The sequence below is a fragment of the Mchenga conophoros genome, linkage group LG22, assembly GCF_057382185.1.
Source record: "Mchenga conophoros isolate Kocher_MC1m ecotype Shallow Benthic linkage group LG22, M_conophoros_male_GT1.1, whole genome shotgun sequence".
NCBI classification, from domain to species: Eukaryota; Metazoa; Chordata; class Actinopteri; order Cichliformes; family Cichlidae; genus Mchenga; species Mchenga conophoros.
In genome coordinates this window covers 5,242,412-5,260,721 of record NC_140546.1, presented here as the reverse complement: position 1 = coordinate 5,260,721, position 18,310 = coordinate 5,242,412, and the positions used below count along the sequence as shown (strand labels likewise).

General features: G+C 40.9%; 1 protein-coding gene across 5 annotated transcripts in view; it reads left to right on the top strand.

Moving 5' to 3' along the window:
• The window catches only part of iffo1a (intermediate filament family orphan 1a), a 29,096-nt gene extending 11,595 nt beyond the window's left edge, over positions 1-17,501 (top strand). For 2 of the 5 annotated variants that reach the window (XM_085261421.1, XM_085261422.1), the window contains exons 3-9: positions 1,856-1,916; positions 2,701-2,796; positions 3,085-3,485; positions 3,600-3,717; positions 9,678-9,767; positions 10,028-10,158; positions 12,607-17,501. In XM_085261421.1, coding sequence (XP_085117547.1) covers positions 1,856-1,916; positions 2,701-2,796; positions 3,085-3,485; positions 3,600-3,717; positions 9,678-9,767; positions 10,028-10,158; positions 12,607-12,760 — 1,051 coding nt within the window. In that variant the 3' untranslated portion in view covers positions 12,761-17,501. Of the gene's footprint in view, positions 1-1,855; positions 1,917-2,700; positions 2,797-3,084; positions 3,486-3,599; positions 7,820-9,677; positions 9,771-10,027; positions 10,159-12,606 lie in introns of those variants that run through there. The other 3 variants (XM_085261424.1, XM_085261423.1, XR_014890329.1) reach the window with 3 other exon arrangements.
• The last annotated feature ends 809 nt before the right edge of the window (positions 17,502-18,310 follow it).

Here is an 18,310-nt window from a genome sequence, read left to right as displayed (position 1 = left end):
TGCACAATAATGTTTAATATTTAGTATTCAACATTATGCACTCCACACTGTATATAAATGCCACTTGTTTTGCACATATTCAACTCTGTATATTTTATATATTTTATTATTATTATTATTATTTTATTTTATTTTTTGTGTATATGTGTATATACACACACACACACACACACACACACACACACACACACACACACACACACACGTAGGAAAATATTTAGTATACACATCCAGAAATGCATACACTATTATATATTGTACATATATTTATTAGTTTCAGGTTGGCCATTCTTGTATTTTGCTCGTTTGTGTTGTTGTGTTTGCACATCTCTGTTGCTTGTGGGGCTCGCACACAAGAATTTCACTCGCATGTGCTGTGCCAGTGTGCCTGCACATGTGATGTGACAATAAAAAGTGATTTGATTTGATTTGATTTCCTGTTATATTCACATAGATCATCGTGATGTTGTTTATTGTATTGCTCTCATTTTCTTCTGCTTGTTTTCTTTTTTCTTTCTCAACAGATGATCCAGGTGATTGATATATGTATATTTTTTATTTTATTAATTTATTAATTTTTTTGTCTGCTTATTTAGTTGGTTTTTGTTTCTTTGCCCTTTATCCCCGTCCCTCTTCTCTGATGTTTTTTCCCCTCTTCCTTTCTCCCTTTTCTTTTCCTCATTCAAGTCTGTCCCGTATCTAGCAAGTGAAAATAAAAACATAAATAAAATAAACAATAAAAGGTGAATCAAATAGACCATTACGGCAAGGCTGGGATGGTCAATTTGGTAAAGTAAATCTGTTGGGCATCTTTCTTCGCCTTTAGACAATAATTCTGATGCAAAAGAGCCAAACGGGACAGGCAAAAAAAGAAAGAAAAAAAAAAAACAGAAAAAAAATATATATATTATTGAATATAATCGGATTTTGTCTCACTTTATTACATGGTGGTGCTAATAGTAAGACAAACCATTTTTCTTTTAATATCATCCTGAGGTCGTATTTATATGAGGCAGAAGAGGCATCGCACCACAACACAGGAACCAGATATGAGCCGGTCGTCCTGCTCTCTGTTTGTAGTGACTGCAGCGTGCTCTTCATGCCTTCATGCTCCAAATGCACACTTCTTGGATTCTCCTTATGTAACACATGCTGAGTAATGACAGCGGTGGAGCTGGGAGGGGCCATGATGCTGCACAGTGTGGGTCTGTGTCAGGTGATCATGAAGGTTTTTGCCTTAAAGCTGCAGACATGAAGATAAAGAAGCGAAAATTCATCGCCTGTTTCAATCCATCTGAAAAAATCTCCACGGTAACCTGACAGACTAATTATTGTGACGTCAGCTAACACACACACAAAATCAAACTGTATTTCCCAAAGAAGTCACCAGCTGCAGTTGAAGGTGGTGGAGGTGGAGTAAGTTGAGTCAGGAGATGAGAGACTGCGATCAGGGGCAGGCGAACGCCACCAAGGAGCCCAGTGTGAGAGTGAGCTGTCGACTGAGTGCTCAGTACTACTCATGAGGACGTTTAGTGCAAATGAGTTTTCTCCAAAGAGTGTCTGAGTTCAGTCTTAGAGATCAGGCGAGGAGCTCAGGTAGAGCTGCTCATCATCAGCTAAGGTGGCTCAGTCTTCTGACTGTGGGACACAGTAGGCGGAGTTAAACTCTGTAGGAAAGTGTTGCTTAAACTAAACAGCTGATGGCCGTGGTAATGCTTTGTGGAGTATGAATGCACTCACCTTTTTTTTCTAGTGTTATTGCATTTTATTTTGTCACACGTAAACGTGTTTGTCTGCTTCAGAGAGTTTCTGTGCTTCACTCTGTGTGAGACGTCTGCTCTGCTTGTGTTTGCAGATGGGAGGAAGAGTACACAGCCAGAATGGACCTGCAGGAGAAGGTGGCTGAACTCGAGGAGGTAAAATTGACATAAAAATATTAGCTTGTGTTCAGATTAAATGTTTCTCATTTTAAAAGTGTTTGGTTTTACCGACACAGTCAGCTTCTCATCATGAACTCGGGTCTGATGATAGTCAGCTTTTTGAAGCTGAAGCATCAGCACATCAGTGCAAATTTAGCTCGTGTCATTTTCATGAAGCTGGTAAAACTGTTTTTACATACTTCTCTCTGATCCTTAAAGTAAGACGTGTGTCCTTCGGTAAACTTTGTCCTCTCAGTTGGGGATAGTTCAGTTTACCTGGAGCACACCTAATATTAGTGAGCAGGTTGAGAGCGGGGCCTGGGCTGTGTGAGTTGGAAATACAGCATCAAGCTGGACCACTATTTCTATTTCTGTTTTGAAAATGCACAGAGCAGAGAAAACAGCTGTTCCAGGGTTTTTACAAATCCTTAAAAAGTTCTTAGATATGTAACCTCAGATGTTTTAAATGTTCTAACACTTCATCAGATATACAGATATTTTTAGTGCTTAGAGTTTGCATTCACAGAACATATAACCTGCTCAAACTTTAAATAAAAAGAGGAGAACAAGGAGATAGGAGGAAATGTGGGTTTAAAACTTATGGGTCCAAGAAAAAGCACCAGGAATGGGATGGGATTGAGATGAGCTGAAAAAACATTTCAAGTTTTTGATTGAGGTTGAAGAAAACATCACGTGTGGACATAAAGACCTCACGGATGTCTTACACTTGCATACCTGTGCAGAGCTGATTGATCTGACCCACAGATGTTTGTGTTCGTAGGACCTGCAGGAGAGCGAGGTGTGTCAGGACGAGCTGGCTCTGAGGGTGAAGCGGCTGAAAGAGGAGCTCGTTCTCTTCAAAGGACTCGTCAGCAACGTGAGTCTGCTACAGCTTTATAAAAAGAAATGAGTCACAACTTCATCCATTTAGTTTTTAGGCATTAATTACATCTAATTACATGTGTCGGCCTGGGACTGTGCACATAAGCTCGATTGGTCCATATCCTGACAAAGGTTTTTTTTTTAAATGGTGAAATGCTCTTTTTTCCCTTTTATAGACAGAGAAAAAATACACAGAAAAAACATGATATTGTTAGCTTTGTGTTTATTTACCAGAACAAGAGGAAATATGACTAAAATGAAAACTTTTCTGTCTTTGGGTCAGAACCTGTCAGATCTGGACACTAAAATCCAGGAAAAGGCCATGAAGGTGGACATGGATATCTGCCGCCGGATTGACATCACCGCCCGCCTCTGTGACGTTGCCCAGCAGAGGAACTGCGAGGACATGAATCACATCTTCCAGGTAGATCCACAGCCACAAAATGTCCTGAACCACAGTCTGCTGCAACTTTCAAACCAACCCGTCTCCACGCAGCAGGTGCCCACGCCGCCCTCCACTTTGAGCCGCCGGGTCAGAAAACACAGCGGGCAGTCATTGAAGGGCGGGGACGGAGACGAGCTCAGCGTGTCGGAGAGCGAGGGAGGTGGGGCCAAAAGCGAGGATTCATGCAGCACGTCGGCCAATCAGATTAATGAGCAGATGCAGAAGATGCTGAACCAGCTGTAGGTGTTTTTTGTTCTTTATTTAACGTCTGAAACTTTCAGAAATGATGCTTAAACAGCTTGTGTGTGTGTGTGTGTGTGTGTGTGTGTGTGTGTGTGTGTGTGTGTGTGTAGGAGGGAGTGTGAGTTTGAGGATGACTGTGACAGTCTGGCCTGGGAGGAAACTGAAGAAACTCTTCTCCTGTGGGAAGATTTTCCAGGATACACACTAGGAGTGGAACCACAAGGAGAGGTACGCACACACACACACACGGGCATTGACAGGATTTAACTTGATTAAATGCTCCTTGCTTTCTACCCTTGACAGACAACCAAGCACAGTGTGATAATACTGTATGTAATACGGGATATAATACATGTTGTGTATCTGATAGTATTTAGCTTAAATGAGAAAACATCTGCACATTTCATGCTTTTCCATATAAAAGAGTTAAACCTGGAAGTGTTGAAACACTGCAGCAAACGTGTGTGCTGCGGGCGGTCTATCCTTCAAGCTCGGGTGCTCTACCAGAGGCCTGGAGGTCCTGCTGCAGTATCTTAGCTGTTCCTAGGATTGCGCTCTTCTAGACAGAGATCTCAGATGTAGTTCCTGGGATCTGCTGGAGCCACTCACCTAGCTGCACTGCATTTAGTGCACCAGTTACCACTGGGACCTTCCCCTCCACATCTTCTCTGAGCCCTTGGTACTTTTCTAGCTTCTCGTGTTCCTTGGTTTTGATGTTGCTGTCATTCGCTATCAGTATGGCCGTGTATCTTCTGCTTCTCCACCACCACTATGTCCGGTTGGTTAGCCACCACCATTTTGTCCGTCTGTATCTGGAAGTCCCACAGGATCTTAGCTCAGTCATTCTCCACCACCCTGGGGTGTCTCGCATTTTGACTTCAGTACTTTCAACCCATACTCAGCACAGATGTTTCTGTATACTATGCCAGCCACTTGGTTATGGCATTCCATATACGCCCTGCCTGGTAGCATCTCCAGTCTCCCTCTCCATGCTGATGGTGGTTAGTCTCGGCAGGTATCGTCTGTAGTGCTGCATTCACATCATCTAGTAGAGCTTCTGAGGGTACTTCATGTAGTCTTGGTCACCGGCTACTGGAGGATCCAGCTTTCAAGCTTCACACACTAAACAATCCTTCTTCCATCAGGGACCCAATCTCGGGTGGGGTGGGGGTGATGATATCTCCCCCTGACCCCTTGCCGTAACATGTGTGTTGTAGTCTCTAGTAGAGATGGACCGATCCGATATTACGTATCGGTATCGGTCCGATACTGACCTAAATTACTGGATCGGATATCGGAGAAAAATAAAAAATGTAATCCGATCCATTAAATATCACGAAAGCACCTCACAAAACTTGCAACACGCCGTAACTCACCTCAGAACGTTAGCAGTCGGAGCAGTATGCATCACGTGATAGAGCAGCTGTGGCATGCGGGACCTGTCGGTGGTCTGGATAGCATTTGGAGCTTCGCTAGCAACCTGGCATTTCATCTCCGACAAAGTTATCCCGAGAGAAGTAAAGCAAGTGTGTAAGTCCATCTCTGAATGTTTGTAAAGCATTCCCACGTTAAGCTTAACAAGCGACTGCCTCTCGCTCTCCGGCTGCTACTTCAATCGTGAAACTGATCAGCTGATCGGCTTTTCTGTCGCGACTCCGTCTCTCTTGTTTGTTTTTGGTCCACTTTGCACCAGAAAGAGGAAACCAGCGGCTGAACAACAGCAGCACGTTTAAGCTTGATAAGCTGTTGTTAGAATTTATTTAATATTACTTTCTACACCAGGATCTTTTTCTATGTAGCTGATGGCTGTAACTGTGCAGGGGCGGATCTAGCAAAGTTTAGCCAGGGGGGCCGATAGGGCATGAACAGGGAAAAGGGGGCACAAAGACAGACTTTTCTTTCTTATTCTCATTTAAAATGTCGAGCTTTTAATAAATAATTATCTGACACCCAAAGTTTTAATCTGATGTAAAATGAATAGAAGTCAATTACTGTATATAGTGACTATTAAGTCTAATATATATACCCTAGTAAGCTATAGTACTTTTTACTTTGGGAAGGTACCATCTGTGCAGTCTGCAATTTTGTTGAAGAAAGATGTTGAATCTATTTAATATTTCTTGAAAAATAATTGATTTCTGTGCATTTTTTTTCACACTGCATCAAATTAAGGTTGATTACGTCGATTAAGCATCATGAGGTGGAGCGTGAGGGGTGGTTCCCTATTTTTTATTTATTTATTTTTGTTGTTGCTGGGAGTTGGAACCCTATTAGTTAGGTTGCTTAATATTTACGCTAAGTACTCTTTAAAATACCAGAATAGGGAGGATGGTGTAGGTTTAAGTTTATTAGATTGATCAGTATTGCTGAACTATGAAATATTTTTTTTGTATACAGGTATAACAGAATAGCTTTAGTGTAGTTGTTGTTTTAAACTTGAGTATGAACTTATACAAAATGCAGCAAGATATTTTAAAAAACAGTTTTGTTGATTAAAAAACACTATATCGGATTCATATCGGTATCGGCAGATATCCAAATTTATGATATCGGTATCGGTATCGGACATAAAAAAGTGGTATCGTGCCATCTCTAGTCTCTAGCCATAAAAGCACCTACAGCTCAGTTCTCATCAGGGTGCCCTGGTTCCTCAACACCTGATGCGGACCTTGTTGATCCATTATGACTTCATAGTTATCTCTCTGCAGTAGGCTTGCTTAGCATGGGGGGACCCTTACTGGATACAGATGCCTCAGGTGGGAATTAGACTTGTAACTCCCGCTCCCAAGGCATGTAGTCATACTACTACTATGCTATCCAGCTGTCTGTGTGTGTTAGAATTTATCTAAAAATAAAACATTTTTTATAAAATATGAGCAGTAGCATCCTGAAAAGTTGGATTATGGATTAAAGACACTGCAGCATCATGCTGTCTAACAGAAGGTGTTCGGTGTTTCCTGTCAGCAGCAGTGTTATTTTGTCCCACTTGGATGACCTGACCTGGTGGACGAGCTGTTTTTAGTCTGCAGCCGCGTCAGAGTCCATCCTGCTGACCTGTAAGCTGCTTTTAACCAGATAAACTAAACAAGGTTAATGACCCGCTTAGTTAGGAAACAAGGAAACTAAACAGAGCTGCAGAGCTCATCTTCACACATTTAATTCAATGAATCCTCTTTAATTCAGTGTATTTATTAAGTGTGCCTATGCCAAAAGGCACACTTATTACTATTCGTCGGATTTATTATTATTATTATTTTCCTTTTTCCTTTTGTGCGGCTGGGTCTGGACTAGTATGCTATGACTTTTGGTGTTTATGACTGTTATAGTTTTTTAAATATTTAGATTTTAGTGCAAATTTTGGCCCATTTCTAGGCCCATGAGAAAGATTCAACTTTTGGCCCCATAGAAACAGATTTCAAACTTCATTTGTGGTGTGTTGGCTCTCTCTAGTGGTATGTCGGGAGTGGTACGGCCTGTCTACCCGTATTTGGATTACCGTAATGACGACAATATCAACGGCGCGCACAGCGTCGCTGCTTTCAGGAACCATTGGAATTTTTAAGGTTGCGCGAACCATTGAATAGTTACGGTAACCGCAAGGGTGTATGCTTGGTGGAACACTCCATATCCCACAATTCATAGCACGCCTCTACCGAGTCAAACAATGGCGGCCACCATTTCGTTTAATATATTCCTCTTATTTGTGTTTCTAGGTCACAAAATAAACTTTTAAGATATTTTCAGGTGAGAATGTAGGTGTGTAAACGTCAAATATCTGCTCGTTTTGTCAAAACATCCCATATTAGCAACAGTTTTCTCACGATGTTGCTGCTAGCCGGCTAGCTAGCGCGGCTAGCGCTGCTTCGCTCAAAAGCACCCGGGCTTGGCTTTCAGTGAGGTGGCTGACACTCGTTTCACCACCCGATCGCTCACCAAGAGACTGTTTTTCAGCTGGACTTATTTTTCGTTTATATGGGCCGATAATTCATTTATTCGTTTTAGTAACGGTATAAACAGTGAAAGGTGGTTGTCCAGATGCTGGTCGATGTGGGAAAAATAACTGAGTTGTTTGGTGGTGGCTAACGCGGAGCTCAGTCGTGGATAAGGGAAACCGAAGGCAGGAGCGTGAGGTGGTGGCTGACGCGGAGCTACAACAGAGGGCAGCTAGCCACCGGTGTATGTCTCTTTCCCCTCGTATGCGGGGAAAGAAACATGCGAGGCGGCCGCGGATCGACCGGTGGTGGCTAACGCGGAGCTCAATCGTGGATAAGGGAAACCGAAAGCAGGAGAAGCAGGCGGCTGCCGGTCGGAGCGTGAGGCTGAATTTCAGGTAAGAAGTTATGAACTGCACTCTATTTGGGTCAGATATAAACAGAGTTTAGGTGTGGTTTATTTTCGTTGTGCTGACAGTTACAATAACTGTACTGTGTGGGAAGTTATGAACTGTTTCTGAGAGACAAATAACACCAGGATCCTTTTTTTGTGTAGCTGACAGCTGGTAACTGTGCAGGGGCGGATCTAGCAAAGCTTTTGCCAGGGGGCCAGGTAGGGCATTAACAGGGAAAGGGGGACACAAAGATATACTTTTCTTTCTTGCTCTCATATAAAATATTTAGCTTTTATTAAATAGTTATCTGAATCTTACAACCAAAGTTTGTATAATAATACACAAGATTGGCTGTAGACCATTGTTAATCATTCAGAACACTGTGTAAAAATAACAAAAAACAAAAAGTGAATGAAAAGTGCATAAATATTTATTTTACGTGTTTGATGTGTGTGTGGCAGGCCGTGGTCTGCAGTGCCGCTGCAGGGGAGGTGGACCCACCTCAGCGGCATCTGCAATCACGCCTCTCAGGCGTAAAGTCTGTGCTCTCTCGGTTTTTTTTTTTTTTTGTATGTGTCGGGCTGTGAGATGAAAAGCTACAGCCGGCTTTTTTGGGTACAGCAACTATGTGTGAAAAGTGGTCCATAACCCAATGCTTCAAAGCGTGTTCATGCAAACATTGTCGGATCTGCTTATGAACCTCTGTGCACAGCGTCTGCAAATCGGGGCTGTACGAAGTCACCTCATCTTTACACAAAACTGTAAGCTGTCATCTGTGAGGCGCGAGCGGTGTTTGGTTTTACCATAGTTGATGGTGGAGAATGGCTGCTCTGCTGAGTTTTGCTCTCGGTATCCGTTTGAATGGCAAACTACACTGATTAGCGGCGGCATAGGCACACTTAAAATTTCTTCCGAAATTTTCGCTTTCTAGTTCTTTTATTATCCCTTTATTATTTTTATTATTTTTATTATTCTTTTTATTAGTCAATGAGGTTCTTTTTTGAGTGTCATTCTGTCTGTAAACATGAGAGCTCAAAAAGCTGTAGGTGGATTCAATAAAACTTCGGTGTCCAGAGGAGGGTCATGTTAAAAATCCATTCAAATCTGGCTTACGTCCTTCAAGCTCTTCAAGGTCAACTCATTGATTTATTGATTGAAAATGGACAAAAAGAAATTATTCTTACACGTGTAGCATTTACTGTCCACTTATACATTAGAAAGTAGTGTGTAAAGATTGTAAGTGTGACCTCTGACCTCTCCTTTAAGGATCTGATGGTCACAGCTAATAGAAGCTAATAAATTCAGTTTGCTTTTTTGTTTCAATATTGACTCAAATATATTTGTTGGTGATTTCAATCTTAATTATAATTAAAATAATGCACAGCAGTGGTTCTAAAGAGTGCTCAGCCTTCACGCTGTGACTGGCTGATTATTAGAAGCAGAACTAATCTAATGCAGTTAAATCTCAAAGAGGGAAACACGTCTGGCTGAGCACTCACAGGAGGCTCAGCCATGAACAGCTGTGTGCTTAATGTTTTGGGGTTCCTGCAGGGACAGTATTGATTTTGAAATAGTCATTAAGTTCTGAAAGAAAAGGTTTATTTATCTTTGTAATGATCTTTGTAATGTGTAATGACCTGCTAGTGCCACAGGGTGGCAGTATTGCACCTAGAAGCCGTTTGTCAAAGTTTCACACAGAAAAACAATATTTATTATTTTATATTATTATTATTATTTCTATTATCTTCTACTCCTTTATATATTGAGACTGTTGACTAGTTTTCACATTTGGACTTTGACCCTGAAAAATGTCAAACCTGAAGCAAACTTGGACTTTTTCGTTTTTCTTTTTTCTCTGCAGGAGGAGTCCATTGAGGAAGTGATCAAAGACACGGAGTCTCTGTTCAAATCCAGAGAGAAGGAATACCAGGAGACCATCGACCAGATCGAGGTGAGAAGGTCAGGTGCTGTTGGACGTGTTAAATAAGGGAAGAAGGACAGTGAGCTGGAGGCAACTCTCATACCTATAATTGTCCCTGCTGCAGGGACCTGCCACACATCGCCTGCATGTGTCTCCCCCTCACTGTCCAAAAGCTAAAATAACCACAACTAAAACTTAAGAAAAGACAGAATAAGATCCCCTTAAAGTTAGCAGCAGTCATGAAACAGCAGTGGGAATGTCAGCATTTCTGCCTCTCTGTGCGTCATCAGCTGGAACTGGCCACAGCGAAGAGCGACATGAACCGCCACCTGCACGAGTACATGGAGATGTGTTCAATGAAGAGAGGCCTGGATGTCCAGATGGAGACCTGCAGGAGGCTCATCACACAGAGTGGAGACAGGTAACACACACACACACACACACACACACACACTCTATTAGATTCACTGGTCGTGCTTGTTTACATGACCTGTGCAAAACACCAGGCTAGAGCTCATGCTGAACAAAGATCTGGGTAGTGTCATGGTGTTAGTGTGAGCTAGTTCAGATTCTCAGCACACCGATCTTCTCTTTTCCAAAGTCATAAATTCCCTTTCCCACCTTTCTTTGGTGTTTCTATCAAGGGCAAAAAAAGAGATTAGGAGATTGGTGCTACGTTTGGAACGTATCCATAGAAATGACAGATGCTGACCTCTGGTTGGACAGCAGCAATACCAGACACAGTATTTGGTCAGCCACCGATTGTGCAAGTTCCCCCACTTAAAATGATGACAGAGGTCAGTAATTTGCACCAGAGGTACACTTCAACTGTGAGAGACAGAATGTGAAAAAAAAAATCCATGAATCCACATGGTAGGATTTGTAAAGAATTTATTTGTAAATCAGGGTGGAAAATAAGTATTTGGTCACCTCAAACTAGGAAAATCTCTGGCTCTCACAGACCTGTAACGTCTTCTGTAAGAAGCTTTTCTGTCCCCTACTCGTTACCTGTATGAATGGCACCTGTTTGAACTCATCATCTGTATAAAAGACACCTGTCCACAGCCTCAAACAGTCAGACTCCAAACTCCGCCATGGCCAAGACCAAAGAGCTTTCGAAGGACACCAGGAAAAGTATTGTAGACCTGCACCAGACTGGGAAGAGTGAATCTACAATAGGCAAGCAGCTTGGTGTGAAAAAATCAACTGTGGGAACAATCATCAGAAAATGGAAGACATACAAGACCACTGATAATCTCCCTCGATCTGGGGCTCCACGCAAGATCTCATCCTGTGGGGTCAAAATGATCATGAGAACGGTGAGCAAAGATCCCAGAACCACACGGGGGGACCTGGTGAATGACCTGCAGAGAGCTGGGACCAAAGTAACAAAGGTCACCATCAGTAACACACTACAACGGCAGGGAATCAAATCCCGCAGTGCCAGACGTGTTCCGCTGCTGAAGCCAGTGCATGTCCAGGCCCGTCTGAAGTTTGCCAGAGAGCACATGGATGATACAGCAGAGGATTGGGAGAATGTCATGTGGTCAGATGAAACCAAAGTAGAACTTTTTGGTATAAACTCAACTCGTCGTGTTTGGAGGAAGAAGAATACTGAGTTGCATCCCAAGAACACCATACCTACTGTGAAGCATGGGGGTGGAAACATCATGCTATGGGGCTGTTTTTCTGCCAAGGGGACAGGACGACTGATCCGTGTTAAGGACAGAATGAATGGGGCCATGTATCGTGAGATTTTGAGCCAAAACCTCCTTCCATCAGTGAGAACTTTGAAGATGAAACGAGGCTGGGTCTTCCAACATGACAATGATCCAAAACACACCGCCCGGGCAACAAAGGAGTGGCTCCGTAAGAAGCATTTGAAAGTCCTGGAGTGGCCTAGCCAGTCTCCAGACCTCAACCCCATAGAAAATCTGTGGCGGGAGTTGAAAGTCCCAAAACATCACTGCTCTCGAGAAGATCTGCATGGAGGAATGGGCCAAAATACCAGCTACTGTGTGTGCAAACCTGGTAAAGACCTATAGTAAACGTTTGACCTCTGTTATTGCCAACAAAGGTTATGTTACAAAGTATTGAGTTGTATTTTTGTTATTGACCAAATACTTATTTTCCACCCTGATTTACGAATAAATTCTTTACAAATCCTACCATGTGAATTCATGGATTTTTTTTTTCCACATTCTGTCTCTCACAGTTGAAGTGTACCTCTGGTGCAAATTACTGACCTCTGTCATCATTTTAAGTGGGGGAACTTGCACAATCGGTGGCTGACTAAATACTTTTTTGCCCCACTGTATTTAGGGAGGATGTTGGTATTGCACTGCAGTCTTTTTAGCATTGTGCTGCTAATAAACTGGGAACTAAGCGTGTCTTGAACTTTTTTCCCCTCATATATTTAAGCTTTGAAATCTGTGACGCCTTCACGATGATTTAAAGAATATTATGTACTGTGTTTATGAGAAGCTGTAAGTAAATATCAGCCCTCTTCCTGCAAAACTATGGTTTCTACAGGCCTGTTAATCTGCTGTCCTGGGATGAGATATCAAAATATTTTCAAGGAACTCAATAATCTGTCATTGTGTTTGATTCAGCTCCACTCCTGAGGGTTTATATTCAGAGAGCAATAATACCAATTGGCTTGAAGGACCTGGTCTCTACCTTCATCCTGAAATTGTGCTGGTAAGGTTTGCTCGGGCAAACCTGCGACGGTCAGGTTGGGTTTTTGATGAGCTGACAAGGAAACGCACAAAAAATATCTACCAAGGGTCACAGGGAGGGCAGGGTGAAAAGGTGTCGCAGGTGCAGCTTTTTGTAATTTACCTGCATTAACTTCATATCCTCATCACAGGAAGTCCACCTCGCTCATCTCGCTGACGGTGGATGACTCTGACAGCGAGGAGAAGGACAGGAAGAAGCCGGCGCTCCCCGCCGACTCGGAGATCAGCGACTCCTGCTGCGGCGTCAACGCCGCCATCCCACCTCTGACCTGGAGGAAACCCTAATACACGCTTCCTCTGAGGAAGAACAATGCAGAGCTTCCACACATCTAAAATCATGTCTCTGTGATTTCTGTCACATTTTAAGTCTCCAGTGTGATTTTTACTGATCGTAAAGTCAGGCCAACATGGCAGCCGGAGATTCAGAGCCAAGCATGGAGGTTTTTACTGCTTTGAGGAAGAAGAGCTTCTCCTTACTGATGAACCTGTAGTTTCTTTGCAATATTAGTTATAGTATATGAAGTCATTTTAATTAAAAAAGCAGCAATAGTAATAGAGTGTGCGAGTGCTGCCCTCACATGGTTACCAGCTGTAACCGCACATCTGGAGGTCAAAACTTTACCGCACTTTAAAGAAAAGATGAGATGCCTGTGAGCTACATTATTGTATTTGCACACCGAGCTCACCAAAACCGTTGTTTGTAAAATGTCTCTAACGCTGCAGGATTAAAAGGACGCACATACAGGCTGTAATGCAGAAAGAAAGCAGTTTGCACAGCTCACTGTTCCAGCTCCATATTAAAGTGCAGTGGTTTTATATTACACTGACATTAGCAGCAGCTTCAAAATGTTAAAGCTCACGTTTAATTTGATTCTTTCTAACTGTAGTCAAGACAAAAATCCAGTGAAAGACCAGCTCGCCTTAAACCGATTTCCAGGACATTTTTTGGTGTGGGGGCATTTTGAAGGTTTAACCTTCACAATATTTACCTTACAGAAATCTTACATAAGTTTATTGATATGTACTTCTTCTTGAATTTGAAGTTTATTAAAAGCTCTGCTCCTGGTTTGTCTGTAAAAACTGATCCTTACTACAGTTTGGAGTTAAAATACTTCATTTTCCTCTCGGCGTAACATCAGCCGTGATATTTGAACAGATTTTGATACTGTGTAGTGATATACATGTAGTAATATAGATAATTTGGGGGTTTTGTAAGCTTTTGTACAGTTGTGGTTTCAGACCTCTCTCTCGCCTCCAGATCCATCTCAGTTTGAAAACATCAAAACGGTGCAAACAGGATCGGTTTGACAGTAAATGCCATTTAGATTTCTCACATTTTCTACAGATGATGTGATGCTAAAAGGTAAACTCTTATACTATGACAGTAATACTGTTTTTAAAAACCAGGTTAAATCACAGTTAAACTGATTTATTGTGGAAATGCCATTTTTAAACCTCGGTCTTGAAGAAATATTTTTTAAGTTAAATAATGTGGCAAAATGTACATTTCCACGTATTTTGGTGTCTGTGTTAAGATTCTATCTGGAATTAGTTCAGTATTTTTAGGATAATGTTAAAATGGACCTAAACAAATGCTCACATGAAACATGTTTTTAAATCAGGGCGTCCACGTCAGAGGCGGAGCCAGACATTTGAAACACCCGGGGCTTAGCCCAAAGAGTAGTATGCATGTGGGATTTTTTTTTTTTTTTTTTTTTTGGAAAAAAGAAAAAAGAATGACTTCATATAGGGAAAAATATATATATATAAAATATATATCACATGTGCAGGACACCTTAAACTAGTTTTTTAATTAAGCAGCAAGGCAGAACAAGGTCAGGGCTGCATCAAGACACGAGGACTAAACCCCAATTCAACCAGACCCAGAACTGATCCAGAATTAAAAACAGGACTACAACAGTTCAAAATCAGGACTACTGAGGACTTAACCAAGACAGAACCAGAATCAGAACTAGATGATAGCACTAAAAATCTTCATAGACCTGCACTACACTTATTTTTTTAATTCTACCAAAGTACACTATTTAGATTGAGAAAAGTTTATATAATTATTCAGCCTTGTTGTGCAAACAAGCCTGCAGAACTTAATAAATACAGAATTTGAAAAATAACAAACCTAAAAAGAAACACTAGGTACGAGATACATGAGGACCTATGATACGGTGATACTTTTGGTAAACAACCATTTGACTAACATGTGTGTCTCACCTGCTCTTGTTCATCTGTTCTGTCCTCGTTCTCCTCTCTCTCCCTCTTTGTGCTGACAATCATCAAATATACAGTTGAAACCAGATATTTACTCTTCAGATAAAAACACTTTTTTAATTGTAACATCAAATCAGACTAAATGTTTATTTTTTTTAGATTGATAAATATAAAAACATATTTGTTAACTTTAAGAGTAAAGAGAGAAACTGTCTGTATTTCTTAATTGCAAATGGCACCAAATTGTATTCAAACTTGAGCCACACTTATGGAGCTCCACAGTTCTGTTCCTGGTGTTTTGGTTGATATCTCTTGATTTTCCCATGTCAAAGAAACAGGCTCTGTGTTTTGCCTTATATGCATCCACAGCTGTGCCAGCAATTTACTCACATGGACTCTACTAACCTATCAGAAGCTTCTTCAGCTCAGAATGGAATCGTCTGGAGTTTTCTTATTAATTAACAATAAATTTAGTGTACATGTACTCCTAAATTTGATGAAAGTGATAAAAATAGCTCTGTCTCTCTTTATTCTGAAATTTAATTCAAAATATATTTCAATATTTATCTAAAACAAAAATTTACTCTAAATTGATGTTGTACAGTAAAAATGTTTTATGTTTTCTCCCTAAAGTGTATGTAAATATCTGGTTACAAATGTGAATATCCTGCTGTGTACTGAAATCCCTCTTGTTTTGCATAGAAATATACTGAACAACATACAAAGCATAATATATAAAATAACATTTACCTGAGTTTTTTCTTTGAAAGAAGCCTCTAATGTCCATTCTTATGTTTCAGTACATAACTGAAACCGATTTAGTCGGGGAGGGTAAGAACTGAAAATATGAAATAAACACACGTAAGCTAAGACTCTAAAAAAAATAGCATTTGTTCGGCTTTTCATTTTGCCATTTGTTGATTCACTTGAAGAGCAAGTAACGTAATATTGGTCAAGTGATCAGTTTCATATCAATCTTTCGTGATGCACCGTCATATTTACATTATTTGTACAGTACGAATGATTTGCTTTGGTACCTGGTCAAACTTAAGCTCTCCTTAGTATGGCTGGCTCCGTCTCTCCAACAGCGCACTCACGGGCAGCAGCTGCCCCGCCCCCTCGCTCAGTCGCTTAGTGCCTGAGCTTGGATCATACCAATATCAGGGGGGGATTCACGCACAGTCGTAAATTCCCACAGTGTGCACTATGTGCTTCGAATATTGTGTGTACTTTTTGTTTTATACAGTTGTCAGCCAGGCATCTAACTATGAAAAAATTACACTCCAAAATACCCCGGGCTTCTGACAAAACAACCCGGGCTTAAGCCCCGTAAGCCACCCCCACGCTCCGCCCCTGGTCCACGTAATCCCCGCAGGACTAAAGTTTAGACTGACAGTTTTTTTTTCTACTCGTGGATCTGTATGATGTCATAGAGAGAGGATATCCTGATATCTCCTACAGAAGCCTATCACACAGTTCACAGTTTAACTTGTATGTCTTTTTATGAGGGGCAGCCAATCAGAAGACGGTTGGCTAATAGGGGGAGGAGCTACAAGAGACAAATAAGGATTATTATCAACTGAATTATGCAGAGCTACTCTGACATAGCCCAAGAATAACAAATACAGAGCTGGAAATGATTGAAAAAGGCCCCCTTTAATCTTACACTTTAGGTAACACTCCCTTTTTTTTTTATGTTATTTATTCTTAATACTGTTAATTAACAAGGCAATAATAGGTGTAATACAAATGTTATTTTTGCCTTTGATTTTCTGGGATCGGGAGGTATTTTGTCTTAAAGATGAAGATGCCACATTAGGTGGGACATACATGAGGATCAGTCACTCTGGTTTATTTGTTTATCTGTGTACAGTTTGTAAAGGACAAACACTGTAATTAATGTACATACCAATGCTGAAGTTGTACTGCTGCTGGAAGCTTCATGGTGTAAATTTGGCTGAAACGATTCATATTTTTTACTTTATTTTTGTGGGTTTTTGTGGCCTTGCTGTTGCTCTCAGCTAAATCAGACCTAATGTTAGTGTCTCAGCAATAAAGCCTGCATCGGTGTAAAGTAAGAAAAGTCGAGCAAAAAGGCCTCCAGATGTGATTCAAAGCAAAAAGAAACAAACGTGTACAGGATGCTGCAGGAAAAGAGTCCTCATCACGACTTTAAATATGAGCGTGCTTCGGTCTTTGCTGATGCTTTGAATGTTTTCACTCCTTCAAATGTCATCACATCTTTGATTACTTGAATGTCTGCTTGTTAAGTAACCGGCCATATTCACCAGAGAAAAAACAGACCCATTAAAGGAACAGCCTGACCTCCAGTTTTCTTCACTGAGCACATCAAAAACATCCAATTTAAAATCTTTGTTCTTTTATGTGATCTCAGTGCAGGGAGAGAAATGGGCAAAGAGTCATTTTGTTCCTTTAATGATGAGAAAACAAAGCAACAAACTGCTATCGTTCAAAGCAAAGCTATCACTCACCATAGGAAACAGTGCAGACGCTCCGTTAGCCGAGTGCTTCATATCTATATTATCTGAATGTAAGTGGAATCTGTGGAGAGAGAAACGTGAATTTAAACATTTCAGGAAACACAGGAATGAAAGTGTGACTCTGATGAAAAAGAAAAAGCAAATAATCGAGCTGAAGGATGAAGCCATTTGTAGGAAAACCTATGAACGGAGTGTTTGAGCTGTCAGGGGTTCAGGTTTGAGTTTGTGGTGCACAGAGCTGTATGTATGTTTGATGAAATGAAAAGATGAGCAGAATAAAATACTTTGAAGAAACATAATTCTTTGGTTTTGTTCCCATGTAGCTACTCTGTTCACTCATCAATGAAAGGTTTTGTTTTAATAAACTTCTACACAAACAAACTTTACATATTCATATAAAAAAACTTCATCAATTCAAAAAGCTCGAGAATTTTTTTAAACTTCCTCTTTTGTTCTGATCGACTCTCAGTACGAAACTTTTCCAAGTTATCTTTGTCTTTCACGCCGTTTGTTCTTCCATTTAGAGGAAGTTTTGTCGTCACTTTATTATCCGCTGTGCAACATTTGGTGTTTTTTCTGGCTGTTCGTGTTAGTGAACAGAGGAGGTGGGCTACAACACCTGCTATCATCATCCACAGAGCCTTTTACAGATGAAAGTCACATCCTGACACCCTGATCTACACGATGACAGCAGCTGTGCGGATGTCCAAGGTCACAACCTCACCAGAAAATACCTGGTTTCTCCTTCAGGTTTTAGATCTGAAGAAGCGTTTTGGATGAGAGGACTGCTTTTGATATAATTTGCTTACACAAGTCTGATCTCAGTGTCTGATCTCAGTGGATTAACTGGGCTGAAATTACATGTATTCAAATTAAACACTAATCAGTTGTACTGTTAGTCTGAAATGTGTATAGAGAAGCACACGCTTAAAAAATAAATGCTTTGTATTCAGATTAGACGTTTCACTCCTTCAGAGACATCGCAGTTTGTCTTTACAAGCCCAAAGTTCAAAAGCAGGATCCACTCATGACTTGCTCTTTTTCTTGGTGTTTGCCATTGCAGAACTTTTCCATTCAAAAAAGAAATCAATCAAGTGGAAATTATTCT